The sequence below is a fragment of the Phascolarctos cinereus genome, unplaced genomic scaffold (genome assembly GCF_003287225.1).
Source record: "Phascolarctos cinereus isolate Bilbo 61053 unplaced genomic scaffold, phaCin_HiC Scaffold_2;HRSCAF=192, whole genome shotgun sequence".
Lineage (NCBI taxonomy): Eukaryota > Metazoa > Chordata > Mammalia > Diprotodontia > Phascolarctidae > Phascolarctos > Phascolarctos cinereus.
Window position 1 is genome coordinate 327,013,284 of NW_027555625.1, and position 17,924 is coordinate 327,031,207.

At 48.4% G+C, this 17,924-nt stretch overlaps 2 protein-coding genes across 2 annotated transcripts; both read right to left on the minus strand.

The window, feature by feature from the left end:
- Positions 1–2,851, minus strand: MAP1LC3A (microtubule associated protein 1 light chain 3 alpha). Its single transcript, XM_020998864.2, has 4 exons — positions 2,660–2,851; positions 1,748–1,803; positions 1,556–1,662; positions 1–811 (listed from the first exon to the last, which is right to left on the minus strand). Exons 1-4 carry the CDS (start codon positions 2,697–2,699, stop codon positions 649–651), a joined length of 366 nt encoding a protein of 121 aa, XP_020854523.1. The 5' UTR covers positions 2,700–2,851; the 3' UTR covers positions 1–648.
- Positions 2,852–6,084: 3,233 nt separating this feature from the next.
- DYNLRB1 (dynein light chain roadblock-type 1) lies at positions 6,085–16,527 on the minus strand. Its single transcript, XM_020998865.2, has 4 exons — positions 16,421–16,527; positions 12,597–12,672; positions 9,172–9,339; positions 6,085–6,538 (listed from the first exon to the last, which is right to left on the minus strand). The coding sequence occupies exons 1-4, from the start codon at positions 16,421–16,423 to the stop codon at positions 6,495–6,497; spliced, it is 291 nt and encodes a 96-aa protein (XP_020854524.1). The 5' UTR covers positions 16,424–16,527; the 3' UTR covers positions 6,085–6,494.
- Positions 16,528–17,924: the final 1,397 nt, after the last annotated feature.

Below are 17,924 nucleotides of genomic sequence, written 5' to 3' on the forward strand. Positions count from 1 at the left end.
TGGGTAGGACTTGAATTTCTCTTTATTTATACAGAGTAACGGGAGCTCAAATAGGCTGGTTCTCCAGGACGCTGTGGTACATAACATGGAAGGAAGAGCAGGCAGGGTTGTGGTCACAAGGGGAAAGCCCAGTCCTTGAAGTGGCTGCCAGCACGGGATGGGTCCCAACTGCATGCAATAAAGATGGGAGGGACAGGTGCCTAAAAAAAAAAAAAAAGACCAGAGCCAAGGTAGGGCCAAGGCCCACAGGTGCCCACCCCCTCCCCCCCATTTCCAAAACTGGGAGGGGGCAGCCTCTATATTCTATATATCTATATTCTCATCCCCCCCTCTACAGACACACAGACAGACAGAGCGGCCCCCAAGGCTCTAGCATCTGGGGGTAGCACCGAGAGTTGATATGTGTACAGAGTTGGGGTAGATGAAAATTCCTTGTTGACACAGGATGTCTTCTGTTCTGCTCCAGCCCTGGGTGGGCAAAGTCCTTAGTTTGGCATTGATCTAAGCCAACCACTCCTGCTTTGGGTCCTGGGGAACGGGCCCAGAAAGGGGGTAGAGGCAGCTTTATAGTTCTGGAGTAGGGGGCTAGGCTGCCCCCTCCCCAGCTGCTATCTTCCCAGGGCCAGGATACTCCCTGCCCCTTTCTGCTCAGTAGCCAAAGGTCTCCTGGGAGGCATAAACCATGTAGAGGAAGCCATCTTCATCCTTCTCCTGCTCGTAGATCTCTGAGATGGGTGTGGAGACGCTCACCATGCTGTGCTGGTTCACCAGCAGGAAGAAGGCCTGAGTGGGGTTAAGTTGGAGTCTGCGGCTGCATATGGAGAGGGGGATAAGGGGAGTCCATTGGAAGGGCAACAAGACCCCCAACTCCCAGCTCTGGGCCCTGACACCTGAGGTGGAAGGAATCTCCGAGCTCTCTAGTCCAACCCCTTTCCCCATGTATGAATCTCCTTGACAGCATCTCTAAGAAGAGTCATCCACCCACCCTGCCCTGTTTGAGGTCCCAGGGTCCTCCTGCCTCTCCCTGGATGGTTTGGGGTTTCAGAGTTTCTGCTGATCCAACAACTGCCTCCTGCTTCTTTCCACATCCTGATTCCAACCTCCTGGCTTCCACCCTCTGAGGCCCAGGGCTAATCCCTCTTCCACCCAGCAGCAGCTCTTCAAATACTTGAAGACAGCTATCATGTCTTCCCTAACATCTACAGGCTAAAACATAAACAAACTCAGTTCCTTCAATCCTCATAAAGCATAAATTCTAATTCGTTTCCATCCTAGACACTCTCCTGTGGATTTGTTTGAGTTTGTCAGTGCCCCTCAAACATGGTCCCACAATCGAATGCTGTATTCTAGATGTCAGCTGACCAGGCCAGAGAACCGAATTTCCTCCCCCTTCCCCCCCTTCATCCTGGACACTACCTCTGTTAATGAATGGCACTAGCTTCCATGGCTGGACTGTCCTACCTATGCAGCACTGCCCGGAGTTGGACTCTTTCCAGCCCAGGTCAACGGAAGGTGGGTGGGATGGAGGGGTGGGAGTGGGGTGTGCCTCACTCACCGGATGATCTTCACTAATTCACTCATGTTCACATGGTCAGGGACCAGGAACTTGGTCTTGTCCAGGACAGGCAGCTGTTTTTCCCCTTTGTATCGCTCGATGATCACCTACGCGAAGAAGGATGAGTAAGAGGAGGCAGGAGCAGGGCAGGAGCCACAGGCACGTGCAGGCGGCCCGGACCCCGGCACTCACCGGGATCTTACTGGGGTGCTGCTCGCGGATCTGCTGCACTTCCTTGCATCTGTCGGCTGGGAAGACAGGAGGCAGTGAGGCTCTGGCCCGTGTGACCCGAAGCAAGGGGCCTGGACCGGGAGAGACCCACCCTCACTGCTGCAGCTGTTTCTGGGCTCCCTGGACTGTGGGAGCCACGAAGGGTAAACAAGGAGGCGGCGGCTTCCGGGTGACCCGGCCTGCCGCCCACACGTCCACCGCCGCCCCTCCGCCCCAGCCTTCGCTATCCCGACCTGGACCCGGCCCCGGGGAGCCCCTCCGACCACGCGCACCCGCCCCCACCCCTCAGACAGACGCTCGTCTGCTTACACCCGCCCCCGAACAGGGACACTCAGGCTACCCAAGAGACCTCTTCCCCACCCACCCAAACCCCATGCACAGACTCAGATGATCCAGGCAGGGGTCCAGGGTTCCCCTTGCCTGGGAAACGCAGCTTCCGATGGCCGGGCTGGGGTGGGGCAGGGAGAGCCGGCGACCCTCAGACGCAGCCCAGGCTCTCCCCTGGCCCGGAGCCAGCCTCCTCCCCCCCGCCCTGGACACTCGGAATAAACACGCCCGGGCTGCGAGGGAGGGGCCTCGTCTGTCTCCTCCCCCCAAGCCCCTTAAAGGGCAAACCCGGGTGGGGGAAGGAGGACTAGTCCGGGAGGCCGCCCTCCCCCCTCCCGCCCAGCCCCGGAGCTCTCGCAATGGAGGTGGGGGCGACCCCGGAATTACCCTCCTGTACCCAGACCCTGTAGGTATCTGCGTGACGCCACGCGTGCCCATGACATCAGCGGCCGTCGGCTTCCCACCCCTGCAGGTCCCGGGACGCCCCGCAGGGTCCGATCGGACGCTTCCACCCCCCACCCCTACCCCGCCCCGGCCCGGCCTCACCGAAGCTTCGCCGCTGCTTGAAGGGCCGGTCGGAGGGCATCGCGCCGGGGTCCTGGGTCGGGCAGGGGTGGGGTGGGGTGGGGTGGGAAGTTCAGGGCCAGGGATCCGGGTGTCACCGCTGCTGCTCCGGGTTCTCTGCCGCGCGCTCGGGCTCCTTCTGGTTCTCAAACCCGAGCAGCTGCTGCCCGGAGGAGATGGTAACTCGGTTCGGTGACGTCACTTCACAACATTCCTTAAAGGGGGAGGCTGGCCCTGCCCTGCTATTGGGCCGACGAAAAAGCCACCCCATCCGCTCACTTGACCCCGTGACGCAAAGGCAGCTCTGGCCAGGAATGGACAACTGAGGAGGCGTGGCTCCCAAGGAGACATGGCCTTCCCGGTCGCTGCCATGACAACAGATAGCCACACAAGTCGGCGCTTGGCCGCGACGTCACATGCCCCGCCCTCTCGGGCCTTCAGCCGCTGGCTGGACAGGCAGCAGTAAGCACAAGGCCCGCAGCCGGAGGTGCTGGCTGTCCTGCGGCAGGCGGCCGAATGTGCAGGCCGGACTTTGTAAGCTGAGCCCCCGCGTCCCCCCGGGGCCCCTTCGGTCTTGCACTCCCCAGCAGACACAGCTTTGGTTTCGTGCAGGGAATCGGCCAGGATGAGGTGTCTCCGGTGACAGGACTTGGGGCCCATCTAGTTCGGTGGAGGAAGCAGATGCCGGGGCCCTACCCCAGGGCACACGGTGACTTAGCAGTGGCAAAGCAGAGCCTAGAAAGCCAGCCTTCTGGCTCTTTCCAATATACCTCACTCCCAACTCACGTTGGGTAACTCACAGGACTTTTCTGGGCCTCAGTTTCCCCACCTGTGAAATAAGGGAGTTGGACTAGGTGGTCCGCAAGGTCTCTTGTAGCTCATGTTGGCACATGGTTCTGACTCGTGTCACCAGCGGGAGGTTCGGAACTCGGAGGCAACAACTTTCCCTGCTCCTCCATGTTCATTGCTCCTGTTCGCAGGTCGCTCTCTCACCAGAACTTCAGACGGCCCCCCATTCTCTTATTTAAATTAAATTAAAAGGCATTTTTTTAAAACTTAATAAAAGCCTGGGTCCCAGTCCTGGTCCTGCTTCTAAGGGGTTTGGTTTCCTTTGTAAAAGCAGTTTTTCAGCCTCTAGGATTCTATAGAGTTGCTTCCTTTTTTGGCTTATGGTAGGGATGTCAGTTCTGGCTTCTACTCAGTGCCTCATAAGTGTTCTGCACACAACATGGGCCTGACAAAATGAATTCTGCTCGTATTGACTGGGGAGAATTATTGAAATGTTTTGCAAAAAACACACAAGGATTAAGTTGATGATAACCAACTTTGAAGAAGCAATTTGAACTAAGGCTCTGTCACTGACACACAAAAGCCTGCCAGATCTCTTAACGTTGCGACCCTGGGATAAGAAAGTTTCTCCAGCAAGCCTATATTGTGACACAGACAGCAGTACCACGGTGCGTGACTAGGGTAGCCAGAGAGCTTAGTTTATGTTCTCACCTAACGCAGGGCCTCATCTCCTGTATGGAGCTCAAAAGTGGCCGTGGATACTTTTCGTCAGGGAAGAATGGAAGGGAGCCTGGTACCTAGTGTCCAGGGAATCTCTCCTACACTCAGGCTATAGTAGCTGAGCTACAAGACTTCGCACTGGGGGAGGTAAAAGATTGAGGCAGCTGGAGATGGCAGAAGTAGGCTGGAAGGGCCATCACAGAGCCCTACCCTACCCCCAGTGCCAGGGTCCGTATCCTTTTATGAAGGCAGGAAATCACCCAGTGTATGTCAGGCCTCAAGGCTGCCTGGGCCTCACTATCCTCCTCTACTCCTGAAGCATTGGGAATTGGTGTTGGCACTCACATGCCAGGTGCTAGTTAAAGGTGATGTCTGCACCCTCATGCCACACAAACACCTTATTTCATGTGACCTTTCTGAGAAAGGGAAAATAGGCTGTTCCAGAAAAAGTAATTCTCTGGTAAACAGGGGTTAACCCAAAAACCCCTTTTAATATCGAAGCCTTATAGCTGAAAATCTTCAGAAAATGTCTAAAATCACTTTCTCTGCAAAATAGCTTCTTATGTGGTCCACTTACCTGGTCTCTTCCCACCCAATCCTTAGAAGCTATCAATCCCTCCATCCCCTTCTCAAAAGCCTTCAACAGCTCCTCAAGGCCCCAGGACAAAGTACATCATCCTCAGAATTTAGGGACCTCTATTCTCAGAGTCCAAACTACCTTTCCAGGATTATGTTAGCCCTGCTCTATCACCTGAAATTTTCTTCAAGGTTCAACTTGACCATAAGGCTACCTTGACCATAAGGCCTTCAGTGAGCCTCACACTCCACTCTACTCCTCTCAGAGGTACTCTTCTGAGCTCGATGAGTCTTCACTGTTTTGTGCCCCCACAGTGCTCTGCACCTATGATTTTACAAAGTGTAGGTTGCTCCCAGTAAGGAATAAATAGCATCTCTGTAACATCCAGTCTGTTTCCTGGGGCAGTGAGAGGTTAAGTGATCTCTACCCACGGTCAGTACATATGAGGCAGGACCTGAATCCAGGTTTTCCTCACAGGTTATTCTGCACGATGCAACACCAGTTCCCACACAGTGAGTACTCAGTGAATAACCCTTTAATTGCTCAATAGCATCTCAAAGGACCCAAAGGAATCTTTCCTTGTAGGGAATCTCCCAGGGCCTTACAATATCAGTTAATTTTCCTCTTGACCTCCTTTTCCTGAACATGGAAAGTGCAGCAGAAATGCTCGTATAAAGTCTCTTCTAAGTTGAGGTAGAGCTGATCATGCTTCTTCTACAGGCTTTCCTCCTGGACCTTGGGCCATCCCTTCACACTCCCCTCATCTTTCTGGGCCATTTCCCAAACCCTCTGCAGGTTCCTCCTCTGCTCTACTACTATGGGCCTCTGGAACCTAGTCAGCCTCTGTGCCAGAACAAGAGCAATCCCCAGTGGGGCCCCAAGTGCCCCCAGACCCACTGAATGTGGCTGCAAGGTAGAGACTGACGGCTTCACGTCCACACCAGGACCTGTCCATTGGATGTGTCCCCTTCAAATCCCCGGGAGAGGCCCCCCATTCAGCAGCCCCCTCCCTAGCTGCCACTGAATTCACAGGCTGACTCCTCTACCAGGGCATGAGATCACAGATTTAGAGATGAAGGACCCCTGAAGGTTACCTAAGCCAACCTTCTCATTTTACAAAAGAAACTAAGATCAAAAGAAGGGAAGTGACTTGCCCAAGACCACAAAGAACTCAGGCTCTCTGACCCCAATGTTCCTTCCACCATATCTCCTGCTGCCTGTCTTGTCCTTACAGATCCAGATTCCAGACCCCTACCCCCACCCTAAAAAATAACTCATGAGGAGACCTTCCCACAGGGCATGTAAAGATACAACAAAAGAATAATCATTACAGTTATTTTTAGTTAGACAGCCTTTCAAAATAGCAACAAAATTAAAATCAGAAGCCCAGAGCCCAGATTGGGGGGGGAGGCGGGGCGGGGCAGCGGGCCAGAGGGGAGTTCAGGCCTTAGGCGTGGGCACCAGCCCTGGCCATTAAGCTTGTCTCCAAGGGGCTTTCTTCCTGGTGGCTGAAGGTAGCCTCCCAAAATTCAAGGTGGATCAAAGGTTAAGAAAATCAATCTGCCCCCCCACCCCCCCCACCTGGGTCACATGATCTCTGTAAATCCAGTCTGATATCATAATTTTGTTTTCCACATGCCATTCAGTGGTGAGAAGGAATCAACAGTAAGGCTTTCTTTCAGGGAGACTATTAAATTAAAGAAAAAAAAATCACACCTCGAATATGGCAAATTATTCTGTTGGATTTTGGATCACAATCAGGAAGTAATCTTTATCTGCAAAAAGAAGAAAAGACATATGTCACAAACAGACTGATTCCAGACTCCAAGTCCAGGCTCTGCCACAAATTTGTTGTGTGGCCTTGGACAAGTACTTCCTTTTCCCTAAGCCTCAGTGTCACAGGAGTGACGGGACTGGAAAGTCAGAATGAGAAGGGACCTCAGGGCTTATCCAGGCCAACCCCCACTTGAAAAATAATTTCCTCTACAGCAGACCCAACAAGTCATTAGCCTTCGCTCAGGAAGGGGGGGATCCACTACCTTCCAAGGCAACCCATTGCCCAGTTCCTCTTCCCTGGGGCAGGTGGGAGCCCAAGTCGATTCAGGGCTCTTGCTGCTTTATTCCTGAATATGACCCCTCTCTTTATGCTGGCGAACACTGCCATAGCCCTCTTGGATACCATATCATCCTATACACTCATATGTGTGTGGTCCTCTCGTGGTCCGCTAAAGCCACAGATCTTTTTCAAATGAAACGCTACCTAACCAAGCCTCCCTCCATCTTGTACTTGTGAGGTTAATTCTTGAAATCCAAGGGTCAGACCTCACATTCATCCCTATTAAGAATCTTCTTATTCAATTCAACTCAACATAAAATCACCAATACCTTTTAAAATCCTGTTTCTGTCATCCAATATATTAGCTATCCATCCTCTACCCTTGATTTGAGTCATCTGCAAATTTGATAAAGATGCTATTTTTGCCCTTATCTAAGTTACTGATTAAAGAATAGGGAGATTCAAATTCTGGTTTGAAACATCTTCGTTTCAGACACTGGCACCTATAGTATGCTTCTAAGGCAACCTTGGAAATAGACATTTGCCCGGACTGGAGGCAGGATTGTTTGTGTGGGGGTATGTGTGTGGTAGAAGATACAGACATCCTTTACACCAAAGGAGAGGAACAGGCTGTCACAAGTTGTATGGACTCCTAAGTTCCTGGAAGGCAAAGGACAGGGTCTTACTCATCTCAGTCTGAATCTCCAGTGCTGAACCCAGGGCCTCTCATATAGTAAATCTTTACTAAAAGTTTATTGAAATGAAGACAGCATGTAATGGCATCTCAACCTTAAAAAACTTGGCCTCTTCATCCAGATTACAGCACAGGAGCAAGTTTGATCTGACCAAGGTCAGCCCTCCTGCCCGAGAATCTGTCCTTTGTATTTGTTTGGTATATCTTGTACAGACTTCCTAGAGCTTCTCTCCAGGGAAGCGTCTATGTCACTTCTGTGCTGGTGGCCCTAGCACCCGATATAGTGCAGAACACACAACTGATGCTTAATAAATTCATGCCGATTGACTGAAATATAGTGCTTGTTCCTCTTTCTGTACTTATGATAGAAATTATGATTTGGGGAGAGCCAGAGTTTGCCCCTTTTTTAAAGTCTTCATTTGACCACTCAGCCTTGGAAGGACAGGACTTTGAATAATAGATATGATTAATTCTTCTCAATCTGGGTATTGCTACCCCACCCAACTTTACAAGAAATTTAATCTAAAGTGAAATTGGCCCACTGTGTTCTACTCAGGCTAGGGTAGGGGATATAGATCCTTTGTCTAGATTCCTAGAGCCTGGGGGTGGTCTGGGAGTAAGACTGAATTAATCAAAGTCACATTCCCCAGCGCCTCATTAGAATAAATCTACCTCATTAACTGTTAACCAATCAGAGCTGACAGCTATCCTCAGGAACACTCACTCTTCCAAAGGCATATAAACGGTGAAACCTCAGCTATGATTCATTTTCGGGGTAAGAGAGTAGGCCAAATGACCATCTCTTTTATTAATAATATGCTAGCACTATTAATAAAACGATTAATTATATAGAAACTACGTCCCTCGAACTTCTGAAATGTCACACTTAGTAGGTACTCCAAAGTAAACTATTTGTTAGAGTTTATGTATGATATCATTTGACAAAGTATGCTATACTGATCTGGCTCACAACTCCCTCACTAGCAGTGTAGACCAAAGGTATCAATCTCAAAACTCCAACCAGATTAAAATGTCACTGGGAAATGTTTAACAAAATAAATAAAAATACAACCCAGCACAGGTTATGTTAACTTCTATTTGAGAGGGACACCACTGGTGTAAACTAGCAAGAACAGTTTCCTTACTGTGACGAGAAAGAGACCCAATCTAGACAGTGCAGGTCAGTGTCTGCAGCTACTAACCCTGAGGGGACTGGACTAGAAGAAGGCTGGACTAGATGAATTTTAGGATCCTTTTCACCTCTAGAAGTCTAAAACACGAGGTATGGAAGAAAGAAATGGAAGTACCCATTTCCCTGGTAATATGAACAGATGAACATCAGCTCTGGAGAAGACAAGTGCTTTGGTTAAACAGTGGCTGTGCAGTCTCAGGCAGAGCACTGCTCCACTGGGAATCACGAGAGCTGAAATCCAGTCCTGACTGCCACAAATGCCCTGTGGGACCTTGGGTAAGACACCGAACATTCTCTGAGCCTCAGGTTCTCCATCCATACAATGAGGGCGTATAACACCATCATCTCTGCAGGCCCTCGAATTCCTTCATCCTATGCCCTACAGTGTCATCGAAGGAAGTTTCTTTCTGACACGCCCAATGAAATCCTAAGAACTGCTCCAAGATTCGGGCAATGAGACTCTTACCTGGAGCAACCATGATCTCATTTTTCTTGGAGCGAATGCGGAGGAATGTGAGATCGTTCTGGGGGTCGATGTCTCGCACAGTGCCCCGAGCCTTCAAGATGAAGCTGTGCATCAGATTGGCATACTGCACGGTGGTGGAGTTGTCCATGGTGCTTTTGATTGGAATGCCTGGGCCAAGGACAGGTGAAGTGAGAAAAATCAATGCAAGCCCTTCTGCTTCTTCCTCATTCCCATGACTTGTGGAAACGGCCATTTGTGCTTGTGCCATACAATCAAATGGGAGATTAATTTTTATAATCTTGAGAGTTTGATGGTATAAACAGGGTCACCCATTTAAAAGTCAACTCACTTAGCGAGTCCAATAAGGATTACCTTTTAAATGAGCCCCTTTCTTTGTGGAAGGGATCTTTTTGTCTCAGTTTCAGAGATAAAAAGCTCTCTGAAGTTACCTCAAAAAACTTGAAACCAACCACGTGTTAAATGACTGGAGCCTGGCTCAACAAACTGTAGTAGTATATGAACAGCAGCGTCTGGTGGCACCATTAGAAAGGTCAGAAGAGATATGAGAAGAATCCCATGAAGTGAAAAAGAGCAGAGCAACATGCACACTGACTATGAAGACTCCAGGAAACAGCAGCACCAACAAAATGTGGAAAAAATACTAAGAATTCAGAAGACACAGAATCAGTAGGTTATTTATCCTTTGATACATCACCATATTTATTCTTGATTGTGGAACTGAACAATTATTTTTGTAGATGGGACCTGAATTTAGAATAACAAAGAAAAGGGGCCGCTACATGGCGTATTGTATAGAGCACCGGCCCTGGTGTCAGGAGGAGCCGAGTTCAAATTTGGCCTCAGACACTTGACACTTACTAGCTGTGTGACCCTGGGCAAGTCACTTAACCCCACTGCCTAGCCAAAAAAAAAGAATAACAAAGAAAAGCCAGCTTCCTCCTCCCAATTATTGTACTTGCCATCCCACCCCACCCCCTGTAGGGAGCAAACATCCAGCACTTAGCACAGGGTCTAACATACTCATAAGTGGTTAGTTCAGCTTAAAGCTGAATATGACAGATGCTTATTTTGAAAGGAGCCATGGCTAATGACCCCATATCAGTAACATTATATCCATTTATCAAGGGGAAGATGAGTAGAGCTGACCCTCCTTCCTCCCAGGGTCCCTTAGCTCTGAGAGGTGAACTTTTACCTTATCTTGTTGGGGTCCCAAGACACTTCCCAGCATGCTCCATGCCAAGCCTTCTCTACTTAAGACATTCATCTCCACCAGAGGCCTTTGGCTCTCATAGGTGAACTGCCTTCTTTCTGGCAGTGGGAGGAGGCTGAGACTTCTACTCAACTCCCCAACCCTAACCTTCCTACCTCCAGCCAATGTTGTCTCCCCACTTTAGAATGTAATCTTCTTGAGGGCAGAGACAATCTTGCTTGCTGGTATTTGTATCCCCAGTGCTTATACAGTGCCTGACACACAGTAAGTGCTTAATAAATTCTTTCTCTCTTTCTCTGTCTTGGAGCTAATTTGGCAGGGATATGGAAAGAGCATTAGAAATCATGTGACTGAATTCCAACCCTAACAACTAACTATGTGACCCTTGGGAAGAACATAATCTCTTCAGGCTTCAGTTTCCTCATCTGTAAAATGGGCATAGTTCCTACCCTACCTCCATAGGAGGGTTTTTGTGATGATCAAATGAAATAACAGCTGAAAAGACTTTGAAAACTGTCAGAAGCTGTACAAATCTATTGTTGTTTTTATTTTCACCATGAGGCAGAGAAAAGATTAAGTCTGGTTCATCTGTCTTTTTGGAAGGTTTAAGGAAATGATCTGACATACTGATCAATTCTGTCCCAGGATCTGTCAGAGCTAAGCCACTAAAAGTGCCCAAGCTTTCGGCAGTACTTTCAAAATGATAGCTGTGAGAATGCTTCAAGGCTTTATCCAAAGTAGTTCAGACCAGGACCTGAAAAACAAGTAGTTTCTTAACTAAAAGGATAGTCTGAAGCAGTTGAAAGTTCCTGACAGGAGAGGGTAGATTCAGAAGCAAACCACTGAGTTGATATGTTCTCATCCCCACCATGATGTGCTTGGAGGTTTCTTGATTTTTATGCCACTTCTAAAAGGGCTTATTCTATACTACTCCTCCCCAGTAATCCTCCGTTTCCCTCATGCTTTGGGAATTCAGACCATGGTGAGGTTTCATCCACTAATGCTGCATCACACTATTTCTTCATGATCGCAAGCTGCAGGATGTGCTGTCAAGAGCCTTGCACTAAGTCAGAAGATGTGAGTTTCCTTGTGTGACCACGGGCAAGTCATTCCTCTTTTTCTAGGCCTTGGTTTCATCTTCTATACAACGAGGGACTGGATTAAATCATATTCAAGCAAGAGTCCTTACTCCTCGAACATTCACTAAGTGTCTATTGCCTGCCCTGCAAGGCACTATGCTTGATGCTGGGAGTGGTACAGATGGTCCCCAGAGCTCAGGACCACAGCTCAAGGATCACATGGAAAGAGTTCAGTTAGGGTGATGTCTTCACACTCTCTGACTCACGTGCACCCTGTCTTTCCCCTGGTGTTGGAGGTCTCTCTACACAAAGATGAAATAGGATACTTACCCTTTTTATCAAAGAATTTGCAAGGTAATATTCTATAATTCTCTAAGAGTCAACATGTAGGTGAATTTTCAACGTTCACAGAAGTTACTTTGTATCTATGCATTAGAACAGACACCCTTATTACTGCACCTGAAAATGCAGTACTCAATATCCCAAGATGTTAAGTTGGCTACATTTTTAGGTCTGAAGTAAGATTCCTGGTGACATTAAATTCATCTTCTAGCTTCCTCAGAGGGTTCAGCATAGATAAGCCCTTGCTGAAACAAAGGTTGTATGGAGGTGTCTGGGGTCCAGCTAAGGTTTCTAAAGAAGTCTAAATGCTAAGATATGTAGTGACAATTTTCTCTTTATAATTCTGCCTTTCTCCTCTCTCCTGGAAATACCTTCAAGAACTTTGAGCTTAGGAAGTTTCTAACTGTTCTAACATTTCTGGCACACAGAATAAACAAAGAACACTAGAATGTCAGAGTTAAAAGGGATGTCAAAGATCATCAATTCCATCATTTAATAGATAAGGAAACACTTCCGGGGAGTGGAGGTAATTTGCCCTTGAACACTCAACTACAGAATGGCAGACCCAGGACTGGAACTCAGGTTCAGGGTTTTGTTCACTATACTCTTGCTGCCTCTGAGCCTCAGTTTCCTGTTCTGTAAAAGAGTTAAGAAGCTATGCTCCCCTTAGCAGCGCTGTCATAAGGATGAAACAAGATCAGAGTATGAAAGTGTGACAATAACTGTAAGAAATGGCAGTTCTCTTATGTGGTCAGAGAGGGGGAACTAAGTACCTTCTGAATTGACAACAATGATCCCTTGCACTCCCTTCTGGCTCTGAATTCGTTTTAGGGTTTCTTCTACTTCAGCCTGGCAAATGGAAAAAAAAAAGGAGAGAAAAAACAAGAAGATTAGTTTGTTACACCCAGTTCCCCGACTCCTCCTTAAACTTCCCCAGGAACTGTTGGCCCTGGGGTCACTGCAACAGTTCCTGGGATGCTCTTATAGTTTCCACTCCAGCTGAGTCCTCCTATCATAACTACAGAACTTTGTTAGGGTAGAATGTGTCCAAACCTAATACAAACCAGGCCATGACTATCATTACAGTCTTAATGTATCTTCACCATCCTGAAGCAGGTCCGTTTCACACTAGTGGGGACACTTCTTAACATAGCTGACAAGGGTGTGCAGAATAATGATGCTATTTCTTCCAGTCCTTACTCTTCTCTCCAAATACCTCTTGCCCATGAGTGAGGAATACTTAATGTCCACAGGATTTGGATACTTAAGTTATAAACTTCCTGTAAATAGGAACAACTGCACTGGGCTCCTATTCAACGTTCAGTGTTTACCTCCCCATCAAAGATTGGCTAGAAATAGCAAATTCTCCATCCCCTGCCCTAGTGCCAGTGGAAATACCTGGGATACTCTCTGCTGTCCAGGGAGGCCCTTTAATTATACCTTTAACTGCTTCCTGGGGTGGGAAACCTTTGGCCTCAAGGCCACATGTGGCCTTCTAGGTCCTTGGGTGCTGCCTGTTGACTGAGTCCAAGCTTTACAGAACAAATGCTTTTATTAAGGGGATTTGTTTTGTGAAGTTTGGATTCAGTCAAAGGGCCCTACTTGAGGACCCAGAGGACCACATGTGGCCTCAAGACCTCAGGTTTCCCACCCCTGGTTTAGACACAAAGCAGAAGGGAGAATGCCTAAACCCACTGTTGGAGAAAGATGTTTCTTTTTTTTTTCTTTAGAATATCTTTTCTCATATTCAGTTTTTCCCATTTCAATTTAAAAAGCATGTAAGTACCTACTATGGAGGTCCAGAACACTAGACCTAGAATCAAGAAGACCTGTGTTCAAATCTGACCCTAGACACTTACTAGATGTGTGACCAACCCTGGGCAAGGCACTTGACTTCTTTATGCTTCAGTTTCTTCAACTGTAAAATGGAGCTCATAACATCTACTTCCCAGAGTTGTTGAGAGGATCAAATGAGATAATAATTGTTAAGGTCTCAGTACAGGGCCTGGCACAGAAGAGGTACTTAAGGAATATTTATTCCCTTCTCTTCTCTTTCCTACTACGTGCAAGGCACTGGGCTAGGCTTTGGGACACAAAGAGAAAATGAAGAATAGTCCCCATCTCTGAGAAGCTTCCATTCTATTGGCAAAAAAAATATTATAAAAAGTGGTTGGGTCCTCCAGTATTATTGGTGTTATGGTTCAGCTATATAATGGGTCAATAACAGGAATCTAACCAACATTTACAACATTGTTTCTATGGGATAAGAAGTTCCAAACTTATTATCTACTAATTTATTTCCAAATTGGGGATGACCTGCTTTCTTTTCACCTTTTTTGTGTTTGCCCCCAAGCTCTAATAAAGTAGCTTAATTTGTACAATACAGACCGTGTGAAATACTTAATATGCATATAGGTAAAGCTGTGTCTTATCAAAGGGTCCTGAATTTTGAGTCAGAAAATTTTGGCTTGAGCCCTGCCTCCTCTACTGCTAGCTGTAGGACATAGGGAAGTTCATTCTAGGCCTTGTTTTTCTCAACTGTAAAATGGGCTGAAAATACCAACCCTATCTAATTTCATGCAGGGATGTTGTAAAGATAAAATAAGATAGGGCATGTAAAACAGGTTCGTGCCTGGGAAGCTTTTGTAAAGACTCATGTAAATATAACAGTAACATGTTATATCTGTTGCATGGGGGAGGGGGCAATATGTGTCCTTCATTCATGTCTCTTATTTAGGAGAACTGGAAGAAAAATGACAGGACCATTTAACAAGTGGAAACCTCAGCATCTAATACCCAAACAAAAAATTCAAACATCTTCCGAGGAAGCAAATCTCCATTAAGGCAAGGGAGGACAGACTCTGAGACTTAATGCACTTAATTAACTGGCACCTGAAGACCTGACACATCACAAAAACTCTATACAAGAAATGTGTGACAAGGACTCTGAATATTTATTCTAGGGTAATAGTAAACACATAACAGAGGTCAAACCTAAAACCATCTAAGGAGGGAAAGTCAACTTTACTTCAGAGGCCTTGCTTCAAAGAAAAACCTTTTGATCCCAAGCACTCCTTTCTTTCAGTGAGGTTGGACATGGAGAAGCACTTTCTTCCCAGGGGCTGGTGATGGGAAAGTAGTTCATAATCTAGTTATTTCCTGGTGAGTGTATTAGATCCATGACCCAATAAATGCACAATGAGCAAACATAAGAGGATAAGGAAGTTGGACAAGCCAAATTCTGCAAATGCAAAAAGACCTGGCAAAATCTAGAAAATGGGTGAAGTTTTGGGTGGCGGCAGTAGATTTAGGAGGCTCTGTGAATCCAGACACAAATAAATGGTATCAAAAAAGCAAGTAAGTGAATGGAATCTAGAAACAGGTGGAGGAAAAAGCAAGAGCAGAAGCAAGCACAAATAATGTATTGGTCCATGGTTTCCTGTCATCCTGGTGGTATCCAGGGGCATCCCATAGGGCTGTATGTAAAATGTCTTTACATACAAAAAAAATCAATTGTACAACTGCAGAAGGGGGAAGATATGACTATGTGAGAAAAGATTTGGGACTACAAATCTGAATGGTCCAGTGGTATGACAAGGCAACTAAAAAAGCTAAAGTGATCTAACACAGCCAGTCTACCTCAGGAGGGGAAAAATGTCCAGTACAAAAGAGGTGACAGTCCTGCTGTTCTAATCAGGCCATCTTGTACAGCGTTTGGGCATTGAATTTTAGGAAAGGCAGTGACAATTTAGAGAATGTCCATAAGAACTTAACGAGAGGACCATGCCAAAGGAATCCACTGCCTGTTAAGGGGCTGCTTAACCTGGAGAAAACTCAGGCAGGAAACATGATGATTGCCTTCAAGTAACTGAAGGTGTGTTACATGGATGAGGGATGTGATTTATTCTAGCACCAAGTGATAATAAGCAGAAAGGAGACAGATTTCATTCACCCAACGTCGGGAAAAACTTTTAACAAGCATCACTTCGAACAACAGAATTCAGGTAGTGAGTTCCCTGTCCTGGGATTATTCAATTAAACTGTGCGACAACCATGTATTAAACACCTGCTAAATGCAGCAAAGGCTCTGTGACCACCCTTCAGGAATGCTGGGGAAGGAGTGGCTGTGGAGGCCGGGGCGTCGGTGGACGGTGCATCGGTACCTCCGCGAGCCTTCCTGGGACAGCACGACTGTGCTCCCCAGCTTCGCGGCCACTGGGGCGGGGGGAAGTGAAGGAGAGGAGTCTCAGCGGTAGCAGGACCAGGGGGGGAAGCGGGAGGGGAGGGTTCCCCGCCGCCACCCGGCGAAGCGCACTCCTCCGGCCCGAGCATCCTGAGGCAGTACTCCCTCAGCCTCTAGAAGCCAGAGCCGGGGCGGGGCAGCCACTTCCGGTCCCCCGGCATTCGGGCCCCGGCGCTTTAGTTCCCACCCTCCGCCTCCCTGTCAGCGCCAGTCTCCAGGCCCAATCGCATGCTGCGGAATGCACGAACGGAGAAGGGCTTCGGCGCCAGGCAGCAGGCCGCAGGCCACGAGAGAACCGGGGCCTGGGGCTGGGGCTGGGGCTGGGGCTGCCTCCCGCCGGGCTCTGGCACTTACCATCCTTCAGGCAGAAACGACTACAACGCAGCTACGACAGAGGCGGGGACGCCCTACCCAGTGCAGAGACGGTTCCCCTCGGCGCCTGCGCAACCCCACCCCGTAACCAGGCAGGCGCTCAGGATTGGCATCTCTTCCAGCCAGTAGCGTGTCAGTTTCCCTAGAGAGTGGGCTCTCAGGCGTCGGCTCCCCGAGGGCCCGCCGGTGATTGGCACAGCGCGGGCCGGAAGCGCAGCCCGGGTGCGAGCTCCGCGGCACGACGACACAGGCACGCGCTCAGTCTCCGGGCTGGGTGCGGGCAGGTTCGGGCGCTCTCTGCCGCCCCGGGAGCTGCTGCGGGCTGGGAAGGGCCGCCCGGGAGAGCGGAGGGACCGGGGGCGGTGACGGAGGAGCCGGCCGCCGTGACGACCTCGGGGTGCGGAGGGGCTGCCTTGCGTTTCCGTCGCATTCTGATTGGGAGCAGTGGTCTGCTCACGAGCCGGGCAAGTGCCAGGTCTGACTTCGGTTTTTCTCCTCCGAAGGTGGGGCAAGTGTTAGGGGTCTTCCGTGGTGCGTCTTGTGACGTCAGAGGCAGACAGGTCTGGGGCGCAGGGATCCAGGATCGAGCTCCCTGAAACTCTCTGCCGTGCTAACGTTCAAACTTCCTTCGTGTGACTCCTGCTGTGCCCGACCCCTTAGACCAAAGCTGCTTTTTTTTTTTTGGCTAGGCAATGGGGTTTAGTGACTTGCCTAGGATCACACAGCTAGTGTTATGTGTCTGAGGCCGAATTTGAACTCAGGTCGTCCTGAATCCAGGGCCGGTGCCTCTATCCACTTCGCTACCCAGCTGCCCCCAAAGCTGCTTTTACTTTCTCTTAATTCTCCTGGAGGTCGGGCACCCTTACCCTACAAGAAGGGTCCCCAGCAAATAGCGCAGGTCTGCCTTGCATTGCCACCCAACATGGCAGCATAGGAGGACGGATCTCAGGAGACAAAGCTGTGAGTGGTAGCCAGGCTTGTGATTAAGGCACAATTAACTTGGCCTTTCAGCCCCACTTTTCCTCATCTGTAATATGTGAATAATACTTGCACCAGCCACTTCCCGGCTTTCTGGTGAAGGTGCTTTGTATACTTTGTTGATTTAAATTACTTTGACTCTATGAGGTAGTGATTAATTATATACTACTTTACAGAGGCTCAGAGAGGAAAGGACTCAATAGCAGAGCTGGGATTTGAGCCTAGACTCCTGATTCGGGCATTACTAGCAGTTTCTTCTGCTTTCCATCTGGGCTTTTTAGAAGTCCTGCCCTTGGAACAAGGGCAGTCTTACAGGACAGAAACACAGAACTCAGTGGATATGTTATATTTTTGCCTTTATATCCTAAGTGTTTAGCATAGTTGGGCACATAAACATTTGATAAATTCTTGTTGAATATTCAGTGCACACTAAAAGCACTGATTTTTCATTTAATTTTTGTGTGAAATTGCCTATGTTGGGACTAGGTGAACTGTCAAAGGTGCTTTG

Coding starts and splice junctions, on each gene's coding strand:
- MAP1LC3A (XM_020998864.2), bottom strand. CDS start 2,699: ATGCCCTCCGACCGGCCCTTCAAGCAGCGGCGAAGCTTCG. Junction 1,804..2,659: donor CAAGCAGCGGCGAAGCTTCG/GTGAGGCCGGGC, acceptor CTGTCTTCCCAG/CCGACAGATGCAAGGAAGTG. Junction 812..1,555: donor GAATTAGTGAAGATCATCCG/GTGAGTGAGGCA, acceptor CTCCATATGCAG/CCGCAGACTCCAACTTAACC.
- DYNLRB1 (XM_020998865.2), bottom strand. Junction 9,340..12,596: donor CATTGTTGTCAATTCAGAAG/GTACTTAGTTCC, acceptor TCCTTGGCCCAG/GCATTCCAATCAAAAGCACC. Junction 6,539..9,171: donor TGAGATCATGGTTGCTCCAG/GTAAGAGTCTCA, acceptor TTCTTTTTGCAG/ATAAAGATTACTTCCTGATT.